Raw genomic sequence first — 22,272 nt, 5'->3', positions numbered from 1 at the left:
ATTCCTGACATATCTCGATTAAATGAAAAACCGATTGTCTCTTCTTCATCATCACATCAATTTGTCTGTCTCTTTTCTTCTCATCCGTTTTCCCCACATTCTTTTGCACCTATCTGTGCTCTTATTGTGCTCCGTCTAAGCTGAGAGACATCGGCGGGCTGCGTCTCCGCAAGCGATTGCCTTCACGAATGCATTAGCTTCTCGCAGGGCACAAGTGTCTTCCATTTTACTCTGCAGTTGCCCTCTCTTGCCTCTTTTTACCTCATGTCTATCCATCGATTTCATTCTCTTTTTTTTTCGTTGGTTCCTTCCCATTTTGGTGTTGCTTTTGAAAGAACAATTGTCAAATAATTTTTTTAGATGCGCGCCGCCTGTTTCGTCCTTCTTGCTTCTCTCGCTTTGGGTGTTAGGTAAGTTCCTAAAGAGTTTTTTCAAATGAAGATTTTGCAGTTTTTTTTTATTTAAAATGTTTTCAGTGCCAATATCTCTTGCTACCAATGTACATCCAACGAGAACCCAACTTGTGATGCAAACGACGACGGAGCACTTGAGGCTTTCAAGAAGGTAACATTAGTGTTAAAAAAAAACACTTAAAACTTATATAATGCAAACAGTACATTATTTTAAGACATGCACACCACTAACTGAGGGAACTTTCAAAGGAAACGCTGCTGTTGGATGCCGTAAAATCACACAGGTTTAATAAAGCTAGACAAAAATTCTAAATTTTATCAAAAACTTTTCAGAGCGTAGAAGGAGTTCTTTCCGTTGTCAGAGAGTGCGCTTATTCTGGAGAGCCAGTTGACGGACTCAAGAAGACTGGAAACCATGCTATCCGCATTCACTATTATCAATGCGAGAACGAGAAGGTATGAAAACTTTGAAAAAGTGTAACAGTTTCAAAAATAAGAAATTATTACGTTTCCAGGCTGGAACTCCATGTAACTCTGTCGCCGGCGTGTTCTCACCACTCTCAATTCTCTCTCTCATCGCGATCTACCTTCTTCATTAGAAAAATTCCAGGAATCAAATATATTTTTAAAATTGTCTTTACCTCGTTTCATTTCGCTTTTACACACAGTTTTATACAAAAATCGTTTATTTTCCAGATTTTTAACAGGTCTCAAAATTTTTTCTAGGACTTGCATTTGTTTGGAATGAAAACTTTAAAATGTACAATAAGTTTTACATGGGTTTCGATTTCACTTCTTCGAGAAGTTTCTCGCTCATCTTTTTCGCATCTCCTAGTAACATCTGAGTGTTCTCATTAAAGAACACGGGATTGTCGACTGCAGCGTAACCGGTTCCGAGTGTTCTTTTTACGATAATGACCTGAGAATTGGAAAAATTAAATAATCTAAATATGTCTACAGAAACTGCTTTTTTACCTGCTTCGAATTCCAGACACGCAACACGGGCATTCCTGCAATCGAACTATTCGGATCATCTTCCGCCGCTGAATTGATGGTATCATTCGAACCAATCACAAGTGCAACATCGGTTTCTTTGAAGTCTTCATTTATTTCTTCCATTTCTTCCACAATATCATATGGCACTCCTGCTTCCGCAAGAAGCACGTTCAACTGGCCCGGCATTCTTCCTGCAAGCCAACTGTTCATGGAGAAGTTTACATTCTGGAGAGAAAGTAGTCAAGAGCCCTACATTTGTGATATTAGTTTTTAAGTTAAAAATGGAAAATGGGGATTAGGGGTACGCGTCAAATCTTTAAATTTGGCAATTTTGAAAAGCTCGGTGAACTTGGCAAAATTGTTGCACATCCCTGGTGGGTATATGTTTTTCGATTTTTCAAGGACGTCCTCGTTAACAAGCCTACCTGCAACTGGATGAATTGCAAATCTGACACGAACACCTCTCTGTTGCAATTCTTTGACAAGTTGAGCGATGGGATATTGTGCCTGAGCTGCACACAGACCATATCCAGGAATGATGATGACTGAACGAGCATTGAGAAGCATGTCAGCAGTCTGAAAAACAAATTGATTAGAGGGGTTTCACATTGACACCGTATCCCAAAGTTGAATCTTCAATTAAAAAAACTGGAAACCGTTTTTGAGTTTCCCCTACTACATAAGTACGGAAACTATTAAATATATTGTTTTATGTTTAAATTTCCTGTTCATACTTCTACTGGTGCAATTTCTTTTGCAGTCCCCTCAATTGCTTTTGCTTCACCGGTTCCTTTTGACTTGGTTCCAACTCCTCCCAAGATCACATTTAGAAGAGAGCGGTTCATAGCCTGAAATACAAAATATTTTTCAGACTTTCTAACACATTATACCTTGCACATGATATGGGACAAAATTGCTCCTGAACTTCCAATAAGCGCACCGAGAACCGTTAACAAACTGTTGTCCAACATGAATCCTTCTGCGCAAAGTGCCCATCCACTGTAGGAATTCAACACTGTGATTACAATTGGCATATCGGCGCCTGCAAAAATATAAGTTAAATTTTTTAGAAAATTCTTTAAATTTGCACCTCCAATTGCCATTGTCAACGTCACGCCCATCAAGCTGGAGAGTCCAACAGTTCCACCAAGCATGCTCATTCCAGTTCCAAAATCAGTAGAATACATGTAAGTTCCTAATGCTCCAACGTTTCCCGCAAGCAAAGCTCCATTGAGCACATGTCGAGCGGGAAGGTATGTTGGAGCAGAGGCAAGAATTCCCTGAAGTTTTCCATAAGCCATCAAACTTCCAGTAAATGTCACTCCTCCAATGTATGTTCCAAGGAAGAGAGCCAGTTTTGCTGCTGCAGCATCTGAAAATAAGTAAAATTGGGTCAAAATTGGATATTGAAAATTGACTTGACGGGTCTTCAAGGAAATGTGGGTGTTCCTGAATAAAGTTTGCAAGGCACGTCAGAGTCGCCGCAAGCCCAACAAAAGAATGAAAAGCAGCAACTAATTGAGGTAGATCTGTGACCTGTGAATTTAGAAAAATTTAGCAATGAGCTGTGTTTGTATGACAAAATTTGTACCTTGATACGATTTGCAATCCCTAGACCTATAAGAGAACCCATTGCAACCGAACCGCCCATTTGACAAAGTGTATTGAAATCAGGCTGTAATAACCCTAAAGTTGCTCCAATACCACCAGTGACACCAATTATTCCGAGCGCATTTCCAACACGAGCCGTGCTTTGTGATGACAGCCCTGCAAGAGCTCCTACACAACATAGCGATGAGCCAAGATAAGCGTAGGAATGGATTAATGGAGCGGCCTGAAACAGTCTGATTGTTTACAGACAGTATGTGAATACAAGTTACTCACTGTATATACTCCGTAACCATAACCTCCTAAGAAAACTGCAGCAGGAATTGAGAACAAATAATTGTGCTCTGGTGGATCATCTGAAAATCGGTAATAATCAGTAATAAGATAACAATCTGAAAATTAGGTCACTTGCCTTTCCTCTTGAACATATCCAACATTCTTTTAGTCACCAGGAAACCACCTCCAATATTCACTGATGAAATGAACGTTGCCAACAGAGCCATTGTCTGTGCGGAGTTTTGTGGCATAAGTCCTCCACCCATCAGACACAAAGCTCCAGCTGCAGTTGTTCCAGAAATTGCATTTGTAACACTCATCAGAGGAGAATGAAGTGCTGGTGTGACTCCCCATACGGTATGGTAACCTTGAATTCAAATATGTTATTCTAATATTTTTTTCTAACTAAAATTACCAACTAATCCTGCTAGCGCAAATGTTGTCGACATACTGGATATCTGAGGATTGGTTCCAGCTATTCCAAGAAGAGAAACGGAGCCGAGTCCTACAAATGAAAATGTTTTTTTTTAAATCTGAACCAAGTTAAAATCAATTACCTGATGTCAACAATAACGTCTGATTCGCAGTTTTTCTGAATGGGGTTAATGGAACCAAAGCGGTATTTTCAGATGGTTTATCTGACTTTGGAGCTGCTGGAGGTGGGAAGTTAATTGGCGGTGGTGGCCATTTCATTTGACCATCACGAACAACCAATGCTCCACGAGCCACCTACAACATAAATTCAATTAAACACTAAAATTTTTTTTAATGGTTTCTCACTTCATCCTCTTCGTTCACAAAGAATGTCTTATCTTTTCCGAGATGTAAAAGAAATTTTGCAATGTTATTTGAGTAAAGCTCACTGCTTTGAGTTGGAAGTCTGAAAAAAAGTTTTGAATAACTATTTTTGGTACTTGTGTACAGTGTTTTTCCCCAACAGGTTAAAGTTTTAATTTTGAAATCTGTTTTTCGATATATGGGATATACTATGGTTAAGCCTGAATATTGACACAAAAGGTGGGCGACAATCAAAAATGCTAAATGATTCGATACTTCGGTAATTGCCAATTTTCGAAAATTTAATAATTAACATTTTTGAGAATTCGATATTTGGAAACATCGGCGATTCGGCGACCTGCTGAATATCAAGTCAATTGATTAAGAAAAACCTTCTTTCGGAAATTCTACAATTTGACAATTACCGAGTTCCAAAATTTTCGATAATTTTACAATTTTAGCAATCGAAATTCCATTAGAATTTGGTTTATGAAACAAATTTAAATATTTTTTGCAACCAGTTCATACCTAGATGGCAAGTCTGTGAATCCAATATGAGTGACACCATGTTTAACATAAACTTCCCCAGGACGAGTCGTCGCAATATTTCCACCGGACTCTGCGGCTAGGTCCACTACTACACTGCCTGGTTTCATGCTTTTTATCATTTCCTGAAACTTTTTTGTATTTCGAGAGTCTCTCTAATTTATTAACCTCTGTAATCAGAATGGGTGCCTTTTTTCCCGGAATGAGTGCTGTCGTAATTATAATATCCACATCCTTGCACTGATCCGCAAAAAGTTTCATTTCAGCGTCGATAAACTCTTTGCTCATTTCTTTGGCATAGCCACCGCCGCCTTCTCCGTCTTCTTTCACATTTACGGTCAGAAATTGAGCACCTAGTGATTCGACGTGCTCCTTGACAGCAGCACGTGTATCAAATCCTCTCACAACTGCTCCCTGAAATGCTGCTCTTAAAAAACTGGCGTTTCTTTAAAATTTGAGACTTATACCATTCCTCGTGATGTTCCAATTGCGCTTAATCCGGCTACTCCCCCACCAATTACAAGTACTTTTGCAGGTGGAACTTTACCAGCAGCAGTAATCTGCCCAGTAAAGAATCTTCCAAAATGGTTGGCAGCCTCAATAACTGCACGGTATCCAGCGATATTTGCCATTGAGGATAACGCATCAAATACTTGTGCTCGGCTAATTCTGGGCACACAATCCATTGCAAAAACGGTCTTGTCGGTTTTAGTCAGTGAATCAAGTAGAGCTTGATTTTGTCCTGGATGTATGAAAGAAATCAATGTGCACCCGCTTTTAAGTTTAGAGACTTCATTTTCCGTAGGTGGTCGGACCTGGAAAACGTATTGAAAACTTAATGAAAAAAAAAACTTTGAAACCAGTAATTAATTTTGAAATTAATGAAAGAAAAACGATTCACAATTTATTTTTTTGTTCAATCAATCGAGAACTTTTTCTATTTTCCAAATTATATATTGTTTTCTAAAAATTATATTATGTTCTACTGAGATTGTGGGGAGACCTGGTGTGGCTTGGCGGGACCCACTCAAAATAACAGCATGTGCCTCTAAACTGAAATGTCAGGTTATCGGAAAATTGCGATTATATAATTGCACTAGTCGAAAAAAAGAGTTTCTCTGGATTTTTTGTGACACTTCATTTCTTTAAAAATGGGAACATTTCCCAGTCAAAATATACTTTCTAAAAAATTGTCAAAATCGACAGTTGCAGGTCATTTGCAAATCCAATTATTTGTTCTACGGTTTAAATATTTTCAACTAAGGTCCCCAAATTACAAGAACTTTGATGAAAAAATTGAGCAATTATTATATTTTTTCAGAAAAAAACATGTTCCTTTCTAAATATCTAAAACTCACTTTCAACATAATATCTGTGTTAAAAACTTCATTATGTTTTCCCACATCTGCTCCGCTTCTGACATATTCCTCGTTTGAGTAGCCCGCGAGCACTCCTGCATTTTCCTCAATCAAAACTGAAATTCCGTTCTTCTTGAGAAGAGCAACTCCGTTTGGACTGAGTGAAACTCTTTTTTCTCCTAAAACGGTAGTTTATAATGAATTTATAAATTGATAATTTACCTGGGAATATTTCTTTAGGAACTGCAACTTTTAACTTGGAATATTCAATTTTCTTCTGTCCATTTGAAAACAATCGAAACCAATAGAGTCTGGTGATTTTTGAGCGAAGAATGACCATGCTGAATAACTAAACAATAGTTAGTTGTAAATAGGAAAAAAGTGTACGGAAAATCAGTTGACCGTTTTTTTGTTGTTTACGGTTTTTCAAGGGTACCCAGCGATATGGTCAAGGACATATATTACGTTCCGTTTTTTATCATACGAAAAGTTAATTTTGTAAGTCACATGTGGAGATAAACAATATGTTTCAATTTCAATGTTAACAAAAAAACAAGAAAAAAGGGAAAGAGCTCTCGAAGTGATGCATGCAGTAAAAAAGGAAAAAAGAGGAAAAAATGTAGTGCGCGACGAGGCACCATCACGTGGTCAGTGTGGAACGCATAAACAAACTCTTCCACTGACAAATGCGTAGTCTATTTCGACTCACAGAAAAAGTCGGAAAAATTCAGGAAACCGTTTGCATAAAATGTATTCATTAGGCTACGATTATGGATAGAACAGTATTGCCATGAACAGCCGTACTTTGGTCAAGATAACAACATAAACATCAAGATAACGTGACATAGTTTATTGGTCATTGGAACTGGATAACAGAGCGGTTTTGAAGAAAATGTAGAAAAATTATATCATAATACAACTGTTTTTAAAAAAAGCTGACCTAACGATATATTATAAAAACACCTGAGTCACATAAAGGTGTTTTTTCTTCTTCTTGCAAACATCTATTTAGGGTTTAGGATAACAAGAAAACAATAAGAGATGAATGCATTGTTGTGGTTTGATTTTTAGATTGACCGGAAAAAATGTGACAGCAAAAATTCTCAATTCAGAAAATGTGATGTCAAAAATGATTAACTTTGCCATATTGGTTCTCAAATAGTAAACAATTTTTATCAGAAGTGTTTGCGAACAAACAAGTGTGATTTTTTACCTTTTCTATGATAACCAATACAAATTATTTACTCAAAAATTGGTTGACACGATGTGCTGCTACTTAGAGTTTGATCAGTTTTTTTTTGCGTTGCTTTGTTAATAAATCGTAATGAAAATGAATCAGACTATTATTTTAATGTTTGTTACTTGAATGCAGTTTTTTCAACTAGTTTGTGTATTTATTAGTGTTGCACACTTTCACATGATGCCATACAGGTATTTTTGCGAAGATTTTTTATAGTATCTTTTTGGTGAAATGAATTTAAACGTTTTCAATGTGCCACCTATGAAATTATCAAAAAGCATCGGCCTCTTAGTTTTTGAGTATTTTCAAAATTATTCTGTTCAGTTTAACTCAATACTAGAAAAGTTATCGAACAATAGCACCGACAATATTTAATTTTTTTTTTCTGAAGTGTTTGTAACCTCGATTCCCATGGAAACAGTTGAGTTATAAAAATCGTCTTCCTATTATTTGTATTGTTCGAAACTATTCATGTTTTCCGAGAACCACGAAAAAAATGCTCTGAAATTTTCAACAAGCTTATGACTGAAACGATAAGGCGTAATGCAACAAAATTTATTTGCAAGGACCAGAACGCGGAAAAATTCCAAAGTAGTCTTTGTTATTTTGAATATTATTTTGAAAACGGTCGAGAAAAACCTCCAGATTATTCGCGTTTGGACGCGGCACTTGAAAATTATATTAACTTTTAAACTTGACGAAAAATTGATATTTTTCAATCAGAAAGAGTACAATCGCATTTTTCTCCGATAGAAAACTATTTAACATTTTTATTACAAAATCCTTCAAACCACTTTTTCAAAACGCAATAAATTCAAAAACCTAAATCCGTCTTTTGAAATTATTGTTTAAAAAAATGATAATAAATACTTTTCACCAAGCTAAAAGTTCTGCAATCATTTATTAACTATAATAACATCTCAAATGTTTATAAAATACAAGATCACAATCAATGAGGGGAGTATCTGTTGTTGTTAAAAAATTTCTAAGTGAGACTTAGAAGATCTACCAAATAAGGTTCATGTCGTAAAAGTTTATTCTGAAAATAAACGAGTTATAATCAATACGAATCTTATGTTTTACCTTCAAAGTGTTCAAATTATATCGGATAGCCCATTCCATTTTCTGAGTTGATCGGATATTGTAACAGGTATCATTACACAAATTATATTCACAGAACATTGTAACGTTTTTGCAATCAAAAAAGTGGCTTAATTCCAGTAGCTCTACAATATTCCCGCCTGAAAATGATTTCAATTAGCTGTCTGGAAATGAAAACTGACGTGTTATTCTGAACACAGAGGGATATCCATATATACAATTTAGAAGGTTTCTAAAAGAACAAGACGATATTCCTTTCAGTTCGATTGGTTTTGTTAGGTCGGAGGATTCAATGAAAGACCCATTGAATAACACTTTAAAATATTGAGAAGCCATGCTCAGAACCTGAAAAGTAAACATGAGCTTATGACAATCCAACGATTCATACAAAAGTATGTACGTGAAATTCCTCATCTTCAACTTTTAGCACAACATTTGAACTGTCAAACGGCTGGCTGAAGTCCAATCCGGAAAATTGACTTTCGCTGAAAAATGTTCCTAATTATTAAGAGTGCATGATGCACTCACTGAATCGTTTGGTCAATTTCCAGTTGCACGTGGCGACCGCCTGGCAGCCACTCATGAACAACTGACTCTCCGCTGCGCTCGAATTGTGAGGTCTGCAATGTATTGCGTTTTTTGTAGCGTTCTAATGTTTCAAGCATTACAAAAGTGGAACTAGACTTGAAATCGGTGCAATGAATAATCAGGTCAATTGAGCAAAATTCTGCCATCTCTGATATGAGCGTGAATATAATTTGTTGACAATCAAATACAATTTGCCTGAAATTTCGGAAACTTTTTGATATGATTATGGTAAAAATAAAAACATTGTTCAAACAATATGCTTTAAAAAATTATAAAATAATGAAACAGGAAGTCGATAGAATTTGTAGAGTATACATGAGCTTCAAAGTTTTTTGAAGCTTGAGTTTTGACGACCATCTGGTTAGGTGTATTTTTTTTACAGTATATATAAATTTGTACTTGCTAATACAGAAAATGCTGCTTGAGCTGTGTATTTCTAAAGTTATAAAATGAGCAAGTTTGTGTGCAAAATTTGAACTCCGGCATTTAACATTTGATCATTTTCAGTCATGTTGCTTATTTTAAAATGGTTTATTCTTGCAAATAATTAATTATTCCTGTTATTTTTTAAAAAACTATTAGTTTAAACACACTTAGGCTTTCAGTAATTCTTCCAGATTTACAATGTCAGGTTTTCATTATTTGACCATTTGAAATTAGCAATTAAAAATTCATATGTATTAATTATAACCCACTTCTAGATTTGAATGATCTAAAATTTTCCTTTCTATTTGAGATTTTCTCGAGCCCTGTTTCTATTTTCTTAACTTTTTAAAACTGAACTCACCACTTGAACCCGTCCACGTCAAAACTCGTTTTTTCCAGTGCAGCGTTGACGTGATAGTAGCGGTTTTGCAGCTGCCAAAATTTGTTTTTAAATTTCAATTTCTAAGAAAAAACATGGCTTACATCAATTATTGTGGTTGCATCAGAAGTGCTATTAGTGTTGATCAGCATGTCTAGGGGGTCTTGCCAAGAGAGTGAGGATATTTTCTTCAGGGTGAGGAGTGAAAATGAAGAAATGATAAAAAGGTATTTTCCTCTTTTTCCTCCAGGTGCACTTTTAATCGGTTCAAAACTTCAAACTAGTGATAACGCCGTACATGTGCTCGTTTTTCACGTTTTTACAATTTTCAGTTAGTTCCAAATCATGTCACTGATAATACGATTTTTGTTTGAGCCTGTTGAGGTTTCGAGGTGTTATGCTGGAAAAAATAAGAAAATTATATTTCTTTGATAACAATGTGCGTCGAAGTTAATGAAAGGAGGCTCTACTATACGATTTGCCAAAGTTGCGTTATTTTTGGAAACGACGGCAACACCAGACTGCAAAAAAAAGAAGGGACAAAAAGGAGAGAAATTCTCATGAGCACACAGGCAGGCGTCTCTCGTCTTGCACTTGTAATGCAGAATATAGCAATCATATTCTCACGGCTTTTAGTACACACACTAGTTTTTGGTTTCTGAAACAGCTCGCTGAAAATCAAGAGGGTGTGAGAGAAAAACAACATCAACGGAAAAGAGGATGACAACACCGTGTGACAAGGGAAAAAAATAGAGATTTTCAGCTTCATTTAGTAAAGTATACTTTTGGATGAGATTGAAATGAGCGTAGAAAAAGAGATATTGAATTGAATAAAAAATAAATTAGCAATTATTATAATAAATTGAGATTCAAAGTTTAAAATTTCTTTCGGCAAAGAATCAGGTTGACAATTGCGTTACGAAGTGCACTTCCGGAGACCATGTAGGCAAGGCATTTACTTCCACGGAAAATTGGTGCAATGAATAGTAGGAACAGACAAAGGTTGTTGTCTTCGTATCTGAAAAAAAACAGTGATAAGAAAAGGGAACGGAAATAACAATGATGACTTACAGTGTACAAATATTGTAGATGAGCGTCTGAACAAGAAGAAACATTGATACGATGATGAAGTTTATAGAGACTTTGAGTTCGGTTGAGACCCGTGAAGTCTTCCGGGGAGCCATCATGTTTCCGCTATTCACCACCGACACCTGCATCTTTTGCATCATTTCTGCTGGTGCGACCTAACAAATTTGGTCTATGGCACAATTTTGACAAAAAGGGTATAAAAGATTTTGAATAGAAAAACTAATTTTGATAGTATAAGTTTTGTTACTTACGGTGGCGCTTTTCTCATTTGAAAAGACCGATTCCTTGATTGTGCTGAGTTTGTAAACAATAAGAATATCAGTGAGACCCAAGCAAAAGAAAACAATTCCCTGAACCGGAAATATATAGTTTTTGTCAATTCTCCCCGTTTTTAATACCTGTACAACATAGTTAAGATAAAAGAAAAAGTTAACCAGAGGTTTGTTTCGTTCTTCCGTCCAACCCCAAAACTCGGGATGGAAAATAATTGGAAACTCTGGAGACCATAAGTAGCACACAGACAGCATGGATAAAAAGACGATTCCGATGATAGCAAAAATTGTCTTTTTCTGAGTAAAGCGCGCATAGTACAGAGTTCCATAAACTGCGAGGATGTGGGAGCCAGCGATTGCAATCAACGAGTAGAGTTGGATGAACCAGCAGGAGTACGTTGTGAAATGAAAGAGCTTGGTTGGAAAGTCATCTGAAAATTTGAATTGGCATTTTGAACTTCACAACTTTTACTTGACTTTCTTTCAGCAAAATGGTTTATTATTTTTTCCTAGTTGTTCATAAATAAGTAAAGATATATTTTTCTGAAAGATATTTGGAAAAACTATATGCCTTTTTTTATTAACATAGATGTCGAACTTTCAGATCTTTTTCAATAAAATTTAGAAGCATTTAAAATGTTTTTCTATTCTTAAACTACTATGAAATTTGCAAAACCAGCTGTTGAAAAAATCTTACCGATTTTGGAAGTAGTCAAAAACATTCAAAATTGAAATTTCAGGGGCTGAAGTTTATCTTTAGTTTATTTAACATTTTTGTAAGAACATAATCTAAAATAAGCTTTCAAAGAAGAAATGTTCAGGGGGTAAAGATCAAAATCCCTTGGACTGCTCGTTCTCAAACTTTTGGCGGCAAATTCGATTTTACTTATTCTCCCCAATACAAAAATCAAAAGATCGGCTTTAAAATATTCTCAAGGTTGTTTACTGAAACCTGGATTCTCAAAAACAAAGATCTAGTAGGATAACCGTTGACCGAGAATTACTGGTGGGAAATTCAAAAATCCGACATAAAGTCTATTTTTCTGTGACTTGGGTTTTGTTTTTTTCTCACAGAATGTCTTTTACATATCAAAAATAACAACACATTACTAAAACATGGGAGACTCGAAAGAAAGCCAAAGTTGTCTTTGAGTTTTTAGACAGGTCATATTAAGACTAGGTCACTATCAACTCTGGATCCCTAAAAACACGGCTAGAAATGTTTTCAGCAAAGTTTTCCCTAGTTTAGATGCCAATAGAATTGCTCTAGATAAATCTTCCAGAATCTGGGTCTATAACTAACATGTATAAGAATGCTGAAAGTTATTCGAAACTGTCAAAAAAGTCTTGGACAGAGTTTATTGGCTCGGAAAATAGTGAAAAAAAACGCACTGAAAATACTCCGCCGCTAAAATGTTGTAGTGATCTGGATTTTAGAACATAAATGTTCAATTGAGATACTAGAAGATCTAAGACTACTTTGACTTATTTTCATTACAAGCGGTTCTCTAAAAAAAAGTTGAATCAATATAGTTACCGTAATTGACTGAAAGTCGAAATAATGGCCGATTCAAAATCTCTGATGGAACATCAAATACCAATCTTGAACCAACATCAACAGTACATGCAACAAAATGTAAGGAGAGCAACAAGAACGTTGAGGAATTACGAAGAACGCGGTCTTTCAAGATCGCCGCCACAATAAGGACATTCCAAAATATTCCCCAAATGCACATGAGTGCCTTCAAATAAACAAGGGACATCTTGGCAGGTCTGAAATTGGAAATAGATTTATTTATACGTTGTGAAAATTATAAAAATGTCGAGTTAACCAGGATATAAAAAGGCTTGACGAATCACATTGTTTTTCAGGGTGTAAATGTTAAACAAATTTGTACGTTTTTTCAAAATTTCAAATAATTTGTCCTAAATACTACTTTTAGAATTCAAACTGGAAGTGAAATAATGTATGAGGAAACAACTAGAGATCTTTGAATAAATTGAGTTCCGAGTGGGAGGGTCCACTGCTCTCAAATCGCTGTTTCCTTACGACCAATGTACGAAAATTATATCTTTAAAGATAATCAAGTTGATTGATTTCATTGATATGATTGATTGAATTCAATTTGAACGGAAAAGTTTCTTATTAAATGTTTATAAGAAAAAGCGGAAGTTAATAAGTTTGATTGGACAATCAAACAACACGGTGCCAGATGCGACAAATTTTGGAATCCAGGAACAAGAAGTCAAACGTCTAATTTTAAAGAAGAGGGCAGGGCAATACAGGTGAATTTGGTTCTCGGATGCAGAAAAAAAACTGGGTGAGAATATTCGGTCACGTTGAGTCTCAACAAATCAGATGTTGCCAAGTGTCGCTGAAAAAGTCCCACGCCTTCACTATGGTGTGTCAGCGCAAAGTTAAAGATCTTAATAGAACTGAAGAAACTTGTGATAGGGTATGAGAACATACCAAATGGTGAAGATGTGACTGATGACTGATCTTTTAAAGCAACATGGTCTAGACGTAAGCCATATGTGACACGGTGGCATCCTATGGGAATAAAAGGAAGAACATTTAGCTAAGGCGGCATTGTTTGCTTGGCAAATGATTAACACCGAGATAAAATCCAAGTCACAACTATATAAATAATTTTTGTAATGGCGATATTTGGTAAATTACTTTGATAGATCACTTAGCAGAACTGGAAAGCATAGTGCCTTTTTCTGAATCAGTGAGAATGTATTGTGGCCCCGTAGTGCAGATTTAGCAAAATTCTTCAGAGATTCTGTGAACTTATCAGCATTATTTGGGTTTTTTCTGGAGAAAAAAGAATGAATAAATAGATATAAAATAATCATTTGGGCCCGCAAGAGTCCGGTGACTAAGTATGAGGGGGGGGGGGAAGAGGGTAGAACATTGTCAGCAAAAAGTTGACCGAGACGTTTTCCGAACAAAATTTCTGAGACAGGCTTGGGGAAAAAAGGTACTATTTTATTCCAGTAATTACTTTATTCCTGTAATTAGTTTTATTCCAGTAATTATTTTATTCCAGTAATTATTTTATTCCAGTAATTATTTTATTCCAGTAATTACATTATATTCAAAAGTTCTATTATATTCAAAAGTTAATTAAACATTTCTAAAATTGAAAGTAAAACAAACTACAGCTATACACAAATAGTTTGCAGCTGTGTGGATCACGGTAAAACGATTGGTATTATGGACGCATAATGCACACATCGTTGGTACCGATTTGGGCATTGTGCCAACTGAGCCATCACGCGCACATCACGAATTAACGAAATAATACTCTCGTAAGATTATCATTTTACTTGCCAGTAAGAAAAACCCTCAATCGAAATGTCTTTTAAACAATTGCTAATATGTCACTTAGAAAAGTTGAGAGTGAACTGACTGCGAATGAAATAAATTTTCGAAAACTGTAATCTAATAATTACATTATTAAAATATGCAATGGCGTGTGTTTATTAACTCAATTATACAAATGTGATTGGGAAAAATAATTTTTTATTCTAAACCATGTATTTTTGTAGGTGCATTAACACATAAATGGGTACCGTATTCCAAAAAATTCACAAGAAAACAAACTGAAAACAATTTTTATAAGCTGCGTGGGATACCGCATTTTGTTGCTAAAGCTTGTTTGTGGTAACTTGCACATCTGATGTCACAGGTGAAAACTTTTATTAAACAACCCCAAATTTAGAAACTGCAGTTTTGAAATATCATTTTTGAACTTAATAACAAATCAAACAAAATCTGGTAAACATAACGTTTGAATTGAAATTAAATTAAAATATCTCACATATGATTGAAATCCAGTTTAGAATTATAAGTATTAACTCTGAAAAGATATTGTATGTTTTGAAATACTAAACAATTGAAATAACAAAAGAAAAACAAGCAATTTCTAGGGAAATCTGTTCTTATCAAGGGTCATAGCAAAGCGTTTTCCATGGTCCAGTTTACAATTTCAAGCTACTGGTAATCGACAATTTTAGCAATAAGTGTTTTTGTTTTCATTTTTGGCAATTGCCAATTATGACAATTGTCGATTTATCATATCTTAACGTACACCATGTCTGTATTAATACATTGTCTCTATACTTCTTCTTGCTAGAAAACCCAAAAATCAATGTTTTTTTCTTTACGTCATAACTTTAGCATTGATTTCACGCAATAAGAAGTAATAAATGTACAGTGATAGGTACAAAATACTGTTTCCGGTCATATTGTACAATATCTTCTTACATCACAAATCATGGTGATCTAAAAATAGGATAGCCTTGAGATTGGTCTATTTTTATCCGTAATACCGCCAAAAATTTATTTCATAACAGATTTCTGTTAATATTTTTCAAATCGTTTTTAAGTAACATTTTTCATAACAAGTACTAGACGTATTTATTCCAGTGTTCACATACTACCACCATCATTTTGGTCGATCGAACTACGGTGTAGGGTCAGAGATAAGATGCAGTGTGGGTATTCCTGCGTCTCTAAAATTAACGTATTGTCTCTAAAACCTATTCCATTTATCTTGTGTCAGTGAATACCATTTCATTTCTTCAATTGCACAATTAAAAAAAAAACACCATTTTATTCATATTTCGAGTAACATTTCAGAAATGTTGGCATCTGCATGGGAGTTTGCAAAAAGAAATAAAGGAAAAATTATTGCCGGTAATTGGATTATTTGTTTAAAATTCCATTTAAAAGTTTTTTCAGGAGGAGTACTGGTTGGAAGTGCAATTGCCTATGTTCAGTCATCGTCCAGACCGAAGACGTTGGAAAAAGTTTCCACTTCTTCAGAATTACCGAATCAGGTATTTTTTAAATATATCGTTTTTTTCTGAAAAGAAGAATTACGAGAAAAATTGGTTTGCTTTAACGGGCGAAAACGGATTTTTCTTTGATTATTTTCCTACTTTGCATATTTATATTCTCAATGTTACGTTTTTTGTTTTATTTAAGTTAAAAAAAACACCTATAATTACACCTAAATTAGTAAATTAGTAATTAGTTGTTATTGATAACGTATTAATTACTATATCGAAACACTTAATGGCTATTTTAAATTAATAACTTTTTTTCAGGCTCGCAGACATTACATATTTGACTCAACACATCGATCATGTGATCAATCTATCACCGACCTGATTCCTTCAATTGTGACTCAAATTCAAGCCAGATTTGATGTTGAAAGCATTCAAGAAAAATTACAAAATACTCCTGATCTTACTGCTGAACAGAAAATGCAACTGTGGGAACAGCTCAAGGTACATATGGCACAATTCCTGAAACATTTTTGAATGCTTTAGAAAAATGAACTTTAAGTTTATAATTCTCAGCAATTTCTGAAGCCTCTGCAAAATGTGAAAAATAAACGCGTGAGCATTATGGTTTGATAAATTTAAATTGAGATGTTTCAAGATTAATTTAAGTAACCGTAACGGTTCAATTTAGTTTTATGAATTGCCTAATTTCATAATAAAAATTTTATTTCACTTGCTCAAAATAATTAAATTAGATGTCGGCTACTAAATAATAATGAAAAAAATAACTCTAAATTTTTGATTTTGTAAAAAAGTCACAGTTTCTCTATTTTCCAGAAAAATGCGTTCTGCCGAATCGTCTCTGTTGCTTTCGGATTTTCAATTCTCACACTCACACTAAAAGCACAAATTTCAATACTTGCTGCCGACACATGTTCACAATTTGAGCAGAGAAATAAGAAGCCAACATGGTAAATTGTTAATTTTGTTTCAAAAATATGCCGTCATGATCCTGACACTTGAGGCGTTTAGGCAGAACTACATACCAGAGTCAATGAATTCAATGTGGAACTCTAGAACTGGCTCAAATGGATTGAGTCCAACAGACAATCCAATGGATGTTGGAAATCGACGCATTTTCTTGCAATGTGTTCAATATTTCACTCTACGAGGTACGTTTTAGGTATTTCGGCATAACAAGTCGTATTTTTTTTATTTCAGGTATTCCCGAACTTATGGAGTACGTTGCTGAAGCAATTCCAAACGAATTGCAAAATTGGAAACTAACGGATATCAAATCAAAAACAGAAATGAGGGACTTTTTTGATAGAGTATCATACCGAATTAGTTTTAATGGACTTTTAACTAAACTGGTTGCGCCATTGGATGGGGACGGGGTAATTGAAAAAATACCGAAAAATCCTATGGAAAAAAAATATTTCAGCAGGACAACAGCTCGTCTGTAATGAAACTTCTGCAAAAGCTGACAACAAATCTTGAATCAAGCAAAAGCATACATGTACTGAATAGCTTGCTCGATTTCTACTTCTCAGCTGCACTGAAGGTGAGTTTAAGATTCAAAATCTGCAAACTTAACATATATTTTTCTAGATGGTAGAAAACGACGAACAACCCTTGGTCAAATATGTTCCAGCATTTTCCAATTCCTTCCCAATTCTCACATCAACTGCTTTCGATAGCCCACTCTTCAATTCCTTGTATTCCTCCGATATTCACCAGTTTGCCGTTTACGTTTTCAATTCCTAGCCAAAACTGAACTAGCTTTACTATATTTTTTGACCGGACTGATGTTTTTGTCTATAAAACCGTTGCAAAATGTGAATTTAACTATTTCACAAATATTTTTTCTTTGACTAAAGTTACATTTTAACTAGCTTTTACGAGTTTTTCCAAAAATTTGATTCATTTAAAAAATTAATTGCTACTATTACCATTGAAGTAAAATCATTGTATCTTGTTTTTCTATAACCAAATAATGAAAATTTGAAGCTTTGTAAAGATAGAAAAATCTCATGACTCAGTAGAAGGTGCTAGAAATAATATTAGAATGCAAAACATCCACGAGTTCAGTGATTTTCCAAAAATTTAAATAAGTAACTAATAATGGTTTTGGATTTGGCATACGAGAACCACTTTGCCTACAATTTTATTTTTGATATCTTAAAAATGAGAGCAAAATAGCAACAAAAAAATCGACCGCCCACTTGCTAGAGGGCAAGGATTGGGACCAAAAATGATATTGGACTAAAGAAAGCAAAACAGTTATATTTTGTGAGTTCACAAACTATAGTTAAACTCATATAGCATGAAAAAAGCTAATACAATATGTTTTGTATACAAAAAACGTTTGAAGTAAGGAAGTAGCGTAATTTTTGGTCTCCAAAAAAATCCAAAATAAAACTAAACAATTAATTTTTCGTATCAACAAAAAAAACAAACCAAAAAAAATCAAAAAAAAACCAAAAGGAACAAAAAAGTACCAGCCTGTGTAGGATCCTCTGCGATTTATTGAAATTTCGCAGGAAATTTTTTTTTTTTTTTGAAAAATGTCAAAATGATTAACACTAAAATTAAATCTCACTGCGTTTTGTATTTTGCCAGTGAATAATTTACTTTTTAATATTATTATCATGTTTTCACTATTCATATTGGTAATACTTTTATGCTCGATTCGGAGCTATTGAACATTGAATAAGCTTGAAACTCTTAAATATGTTCAATTACACTTTTTTGTACATTATGTCGGTTTTGTATCTTATTTTGACTTTTTTTTCAAGGTTTTTTCCAAGTTTTTGATACCACGCGTGGTATGAGCTTTTATCTAAGCAACCGATGAAGCGGTGTTCAGAAAACGACATAGATTATGAATTAGGAGCACTGCTTTACTAAACTTCAAATTTGTGTTGTCGATTTCAAAATTTGAAAGATACCCATCAGATATCTTTGAAGAAATTATTGTTTTTGTTTCAGAAAACTTCATTGTAATATGTTGTTACATGTTTATTTTTGATAATAACCAAAGTATTGATCACCAGAACTGTACACCAAGCAGATGCAAAGATGGTGACCTTGAGAGATAAATATCTTTTTATTTTTTATATCTATTAATCGATCAGACAAGTCACTTTTGTCTGTACTTATGAACGCAATCAGTATATGATTTTCAACGAAACACCCATATCTTATCGCGCTTGGTCTTGTCTATTTTGTGTATCTCTAGCGAACAGAAAAAAGAAGTCGAAAACGATAAAATTTCGCCCGACGACCCAACTCCCTTTTATTTAACGGCGGAGTGTATTGCGTATATTGTGTAGGATGCAGCTGTTGTTTGTCTCAAAGTTTTCCGATTTCTTATTTTTGTTTAGAAATTTGTTTTTTTTTTGAAGATTCTAACATTTTCCTTTTTGAAGATCATGTCGGACGCCCCACCGCAGCCTGAAAATGAGCAAGAATGCATGTGCACTCAAGATAAAGTTCTTCAGTTTTTAAACAAAATGGCTGATGTAAGATTATTTTTTGTTGAAATTTGTTAGCTCTAAAAATAAGTTTAGGAAAGTGGAATCAAAGATTTGACGGACCCGGCTCTTGCAGAATTTCTTTCCGATAGTGATGCGCTGAAAGAAATTAGAGACTTGTTCCATTATCCGAAAGCCGGAACTCTTCCAGATGGTAAGTTCTAGAGAAAATTCTTTTCAAAAAACTTCAGAATAACCAGTTTCGCCATGTTGTAAATTTCCACATTCGCCAATTTTGCCATGAGTTGGTGTTAAAATAAAGAAACACAATTTATTAATATGAAATTATCAATTATTATAGCTGACAAGTTTAAATGTTAAGTACGGTTTGTGGGGAAATAACTAAGGTGCAAAAATCATAATAATTTTTAACTTCGGAATTTGTTTATTTTAAATCAAAAATGGTGAAAACTGAGTTTTGAAGAAATCTAAAGCACTCTCAAATGTTTAAACCCCTACAAAGTTAAAATATAAACATTTTAAACATAATTAAAATATAAAACTGGGAGGAATTTTTTTTAAATCGGCAACTTTTGAAAAATTGAGAACACTAAGTTTTCACCGTTTTTTGGCTGGAATAGAAACCTTTCCACTTGTGAATAACTTTAAGATCGAATGTTTCAGCTGATCCAAGCCTTGTTGATCCAGAGAGTGATAGCATTTATCTATGCGGAAACTCACTCGGATTGATGCCAAAAGCAACCGGCGAAGTCATGAAAGATCATTTGGACAAATGGGCCAAAATGTTGGTTTTTTAATTTTGCACTTCCCACAACAGTACACATTTCAGGGGAGTATTCGGGCATATGTCTGGAGAAGTTCCATGGGCTCATTGTGATGAGTACTGCTTAGAAGGTGTGGGACGTCTTGTTGGTGCCAAGAAAGAGGAAGTTTCCGTGTGCAATAGTTTAACTGTTAATATCCACGTGCTCTTGGTAAATGTGAAAACTATTGGTGTTAATGCTAACCTGACTAATTCAGACTTCCTTCTACAAACCCACGGAGACTCGTCATAAAATCCTTCTCGAATCCAAAGCATTCCCATCCGATCATTATGCAATTGAATCTCAGATTCGTTTGAAGGGAAGAACTGTTCAGGACAGTATGGTTTGTCTTGAACCACGAGAGGGAGAGGAAACTCTTCGCACAGAAGACATCCTTGATTATATTGAGAAAAATGGAGATGAGATTGCAATCGTGTTTTTCTCGGGAATCCAGTACTATACCGGACAGCTTTTTGACATGAGGGCTATTACTGAAGCGGGACATCGAAAGGTAATATTTAATGAAATTTTCTGTAAAACTAACGCTTTTATATACTTTATATTGTAACTTGTTGCATCCGTGATTCTAATTTTTCAGGGATGCTTTGTTGGCTTCGATTTGGCCCATGCTTTCGCAAACGTTCCCCTTCATCTTCACTGGTGGGATGTTGACTTTGCCTGTTGGTGCTCGTATAAGTACGGATGTACAGGAGCTGGATCAATTGGTGGTCTTTTTGTCCATGAAAGATTTTTGAATGACCAACGGGAGCGTATGTTGGGATGGTGGAGTCATAAAATGTCATCGAGATTTGTCATGGACAATGGTAAGATTTTTTTCAATCGTCTATATATTTTTCTATAAATTTCATTTGTGTTCTAGTTCTCGACTTGGACGAGGGAGCTGCTGGTTACAGAATCAGTAACCCTCCAATTCATACCGTCGCTGCTATGCTGGGAAGTTTGAAGGTTGGTTTATTTTTTGATTGTTAATCTTTATGCATTTCTAATTTTTCAGGTTTTCGATCAAGTCTCACTTGAAAACCTTCGTAGTCGTTCATGCTATTTGACCGGGTACCTGGAGTACTTAGTGAAAACTTTGTTCGGTGAAAACTCTGAGCAAAGAACTACTAAGCTCTCAATTTCTATCATCACTCCAGAAGAGTTCCATCAGCGTGGTTGCCAACTTTCTCTGAAATTCTCTTCTCCAATCGACATTATTTATCCTGAGCTTGTTAAACGCGGATGTGCGGTAAGCTTATCATATGTTCGATGAAATAGCCAAACTTTGCTATAATATTATGGCGTTTTTACAAGTATTCCTAAATTGCGATAAACGCTTTCAGGTTGACAAAAGATACCCGAATGTAATCCGTGTCGCTCCAGTTCATCTTTACAATAACTACGTGGATATTCGCAGATTCATTTCCGTGCTCCAAGAAGTTGCTCATATTGTCGAAAGCGAATAATTCAATTGGCTCGCAATGTAGTAGAATAATGTTGAACGTATTGTATGAGTTTTATATGAAAAAAATGATCTGAATGTGATTTAATCATTTTGAAACGCAAACGCAGTACAAACACGCAAGTTAGATGACTGCAATTTACATGTTAAGTGATTTCGGATTTGCTCAAAATGGAGAGACAAAATATTATTTCATACATAATCTAGTGACATTAATTCACAAAATGCGTTTGATTGTGTATAACAAAGAAAATATTTTGAAAATAGTTTTAAAACAAAACACCTTGTTAATTTTGAATCAAACAGAGATGTGCGACACATTGGGGAAATTTATAAAATCTATTTTTCTCGTCATTGTGGCAGAATTATTTTTGAAATTTATGTAGAAATATAGACTATTTGTCCTCACTGAAAAAATGTTAAATTGAAACTGAAATTTCTGAAAATTGTTCCAAACCCGTCTCAAATATGAATGCACTGCACCAAGCGGCACATTCTCACGGCACACTGTCACAATGTGGCAGTTTTTTTACAACTTCTCAAATATTTTATTTACAAACGAAGTGATTTTGGAAAGTACATATATTTTCCTATATTTCAAAAAAAAATCTCCAGAAAATAAGAAAATTATGTAAATGTGCAGA

General features: G+C 34.7%; 6 protein-coding genes and 1 non-coding gene across 8 annotated transcripts; 4 read left to right on the top strand and 3 right to left on the bottom strand.

The window, feature by feature from the left end:
• Window positions 1-360: 360 nt before the first annotated feature.
• C15H9.9 (Protein sleepless) lies at window positions 361-1,108 on the top strand (the record flags this gene model as incomplete). Its single annotated transcript, NM_076628.6, has 5 exons — window positions 361-410; window positions 477-564; window positions 629-697; window positions 747-869; window positions 929-1,108. 5 exons carry the CDS (start codon window positions 361-363, stop codon window positions 1,010-1,012), a joined length of 414 nt encoding a protein of 137 aa, NP_509029.1. The 3' UTR covers window positions 1,013-1,108.
• On the bottom strand, window positions 1,082-6,325 carry nnt-1 (NAD(P) transhydrogenase, mitochondrial). Its single transcript, NM_076627.6, has 18 exons — window positions 6,197-6,325; window positions 5,975-6,153; window positions 5,084-5,431; window positions 4,785-5,030; window positions 4,599-4,741; window positions 4,074-4,173; window positions 3,851-4,022; window positions 3,709-3,798; window positions 3,430-3,660; window positions 3,294-3,373; window positions 3,001-3,243; window positions 2,828-2,945; window positions 2,500-2,781; window positions 2,300-2,451; window positions 2,144-2,257; window positions 1,835-1,985; window positions 1,389-1,600; window positions 1,082-1,332 (listed from the first exon to the last, which is right to left on the bottom strand). Exons 1-18 carry the CDS (start codon window positions 6,312-6,314, stop codon window positions 1,186-1,188), a joined length of 3,126 nt encoding a protein of 1,041 aa, NP_509028.1. The 5' UTR covers window positions 6,315-6,325; the 3' UTR covers window positions 1,082-1,185.
• On the top strand, window positions 1,661-1,810 carry C15H9.13. The gene has a single exon (NR_071228.1). It is a non-coding gene; the product is annotated as an Unclassified non-coding RNA C15H9.13 (non-coding RNA).
• Window positions 6,326-8,098: 1,773 nt separating the features above from the next.
• On the bottom strand, window positions 8,099-10,110 carry C15H9.2 (BTB domain-containing protein). The gene is made up of 8 exons (NM_076626.4): window positions 9,813-10,110; window positions 9,691-9,761; window positions 8,984-9,098; window positions 8,844-8,935; window positions 8,704-8,800; window positions 8,498-8,660; window positions 8,298-8,455; window positions 8,099-8,253 (listed from the first exon to the last, which is right to left on the bottom strand). Exons 1-8 carry the CDS (start codon window positions 9,858-9,860, stop codon window positions 8,200-8,202), a joined length of 798 nt encoding a protein of 265 aa, NP_509027.2. The 5' UTR covers window positions 9,861-10,110; the 3' UTR covers window positions 8,099-8,199.
• Window positions 10,111-10,463: 353 nt separating this feature from the next.
• Window positions 10,464-12,834, bottom strand: C15H9.3 (7TM GPCR serpentine receptor class x (Srx) domain-containing protein). The gene is made up of 5 exons (NM_076625.2): window positions 12,607-12,834; window positions 11,196-11,500; window positions 11,049-11,147; window positions 10,780-10,952; window positions 10,464-10,726 (listed from the first exon to the last, which is right to left on the bottom strand). Exons 1-5 carry the CDS (start codon window positions 12,830-12,832, stop codon window positions 10,585-10,587), a joined length of 945 nt encoding a protein of 314 aa, NP_509026.1. The 5' UTR covers window positions 12,833-12,834; the 3' UTR covers window positions 10,464-10,584.
• Window positions 12,835-15,718: 2,884 nt separating this feature from the next.
• On the top strand, window positions 15,719-17,895 carry prx-3 (Peroxisomal biogenesis factor 3; the record flags this gene model as incomplete). Of its 2 annotated transcripts, NM_001129639.3 has the most annotated exons (8): window positions 15,719-15,774; window positions 15,820-15,917; window positions 16,188-16,370; window positions 16,704-16,837; window positions 16,899-17,038; window positions 17,088-17,263; window positions 17,311-17,430; window positions 17,478-17,895. In NM_001129639.3, 8 exons carry the CDS (start codon window positions 15,720-15,722, stop codon window positions 17,631-17,633), a joined length of 1,062 nt encoding a protein of 353 aa, NP_001123111.1. The 2 variants fall into 2 exon arrangements, with proteins under 2 accessions (NP_001123111.1, NP_001379676.1); NM_001392784.1 differs by lacking the exons at window positions 15,719-15,774; window positions 15,820-15,917; window positions 16,188-16,370; window positions 16,704-16,837 and having other exon boundaries at window positions 16,873-17,038; window positions 17,478-17,633.
• Window positions 17,896-19,297: 1,402 nt separating this feature from the next.
• kynu-1 (Kynureninase) lies at window positions 19,298-21,716 on the top strand. The gene is made up of 9 exons (NM_076622.9): window positions 19,298-19,390; window positions 19,439-19,556; window positions 20,027-20,147; window positions 20,193-20,337; window positions 20,384-20,677; window positions 20,765-20,990; window positions 21,047-21,132; window positions 21,182-21,415; window positions 21,510-21,716. Exons 1-9 carry the CDS (start codon window positions 19,301-19,303, stop codon window positions 21,630-21,632), a joined length of 1,437 nt encoding a protein of 478 aa, NP_509023.1. The 5' UTR covers window positions 19,298-19,300; the 3' UTR covers window positions 21,633-21,716.
• Window positions 21,717-22,272: the final 556 nt, after the last annotated feature.

This window comes from Caenorhabditis elegans, chromosome X, assembly GCF_000002985.6.
Source record: "Caenorhabditis elegans chromosome X".
NCBI classification, from domain to species: domain Eukaryota; kingdom Metazoa; phylum Nematoda; class Chromadorea; order Rhabditida; family Rhabditidae; genus Caenorhabditis; species Caenorhabditis elegans.
The sequence above is the reverse complement of the archived record's forward strand: the minus strand, read 5'-3'. Positions and strand labels throughout refer to the sequence as shown.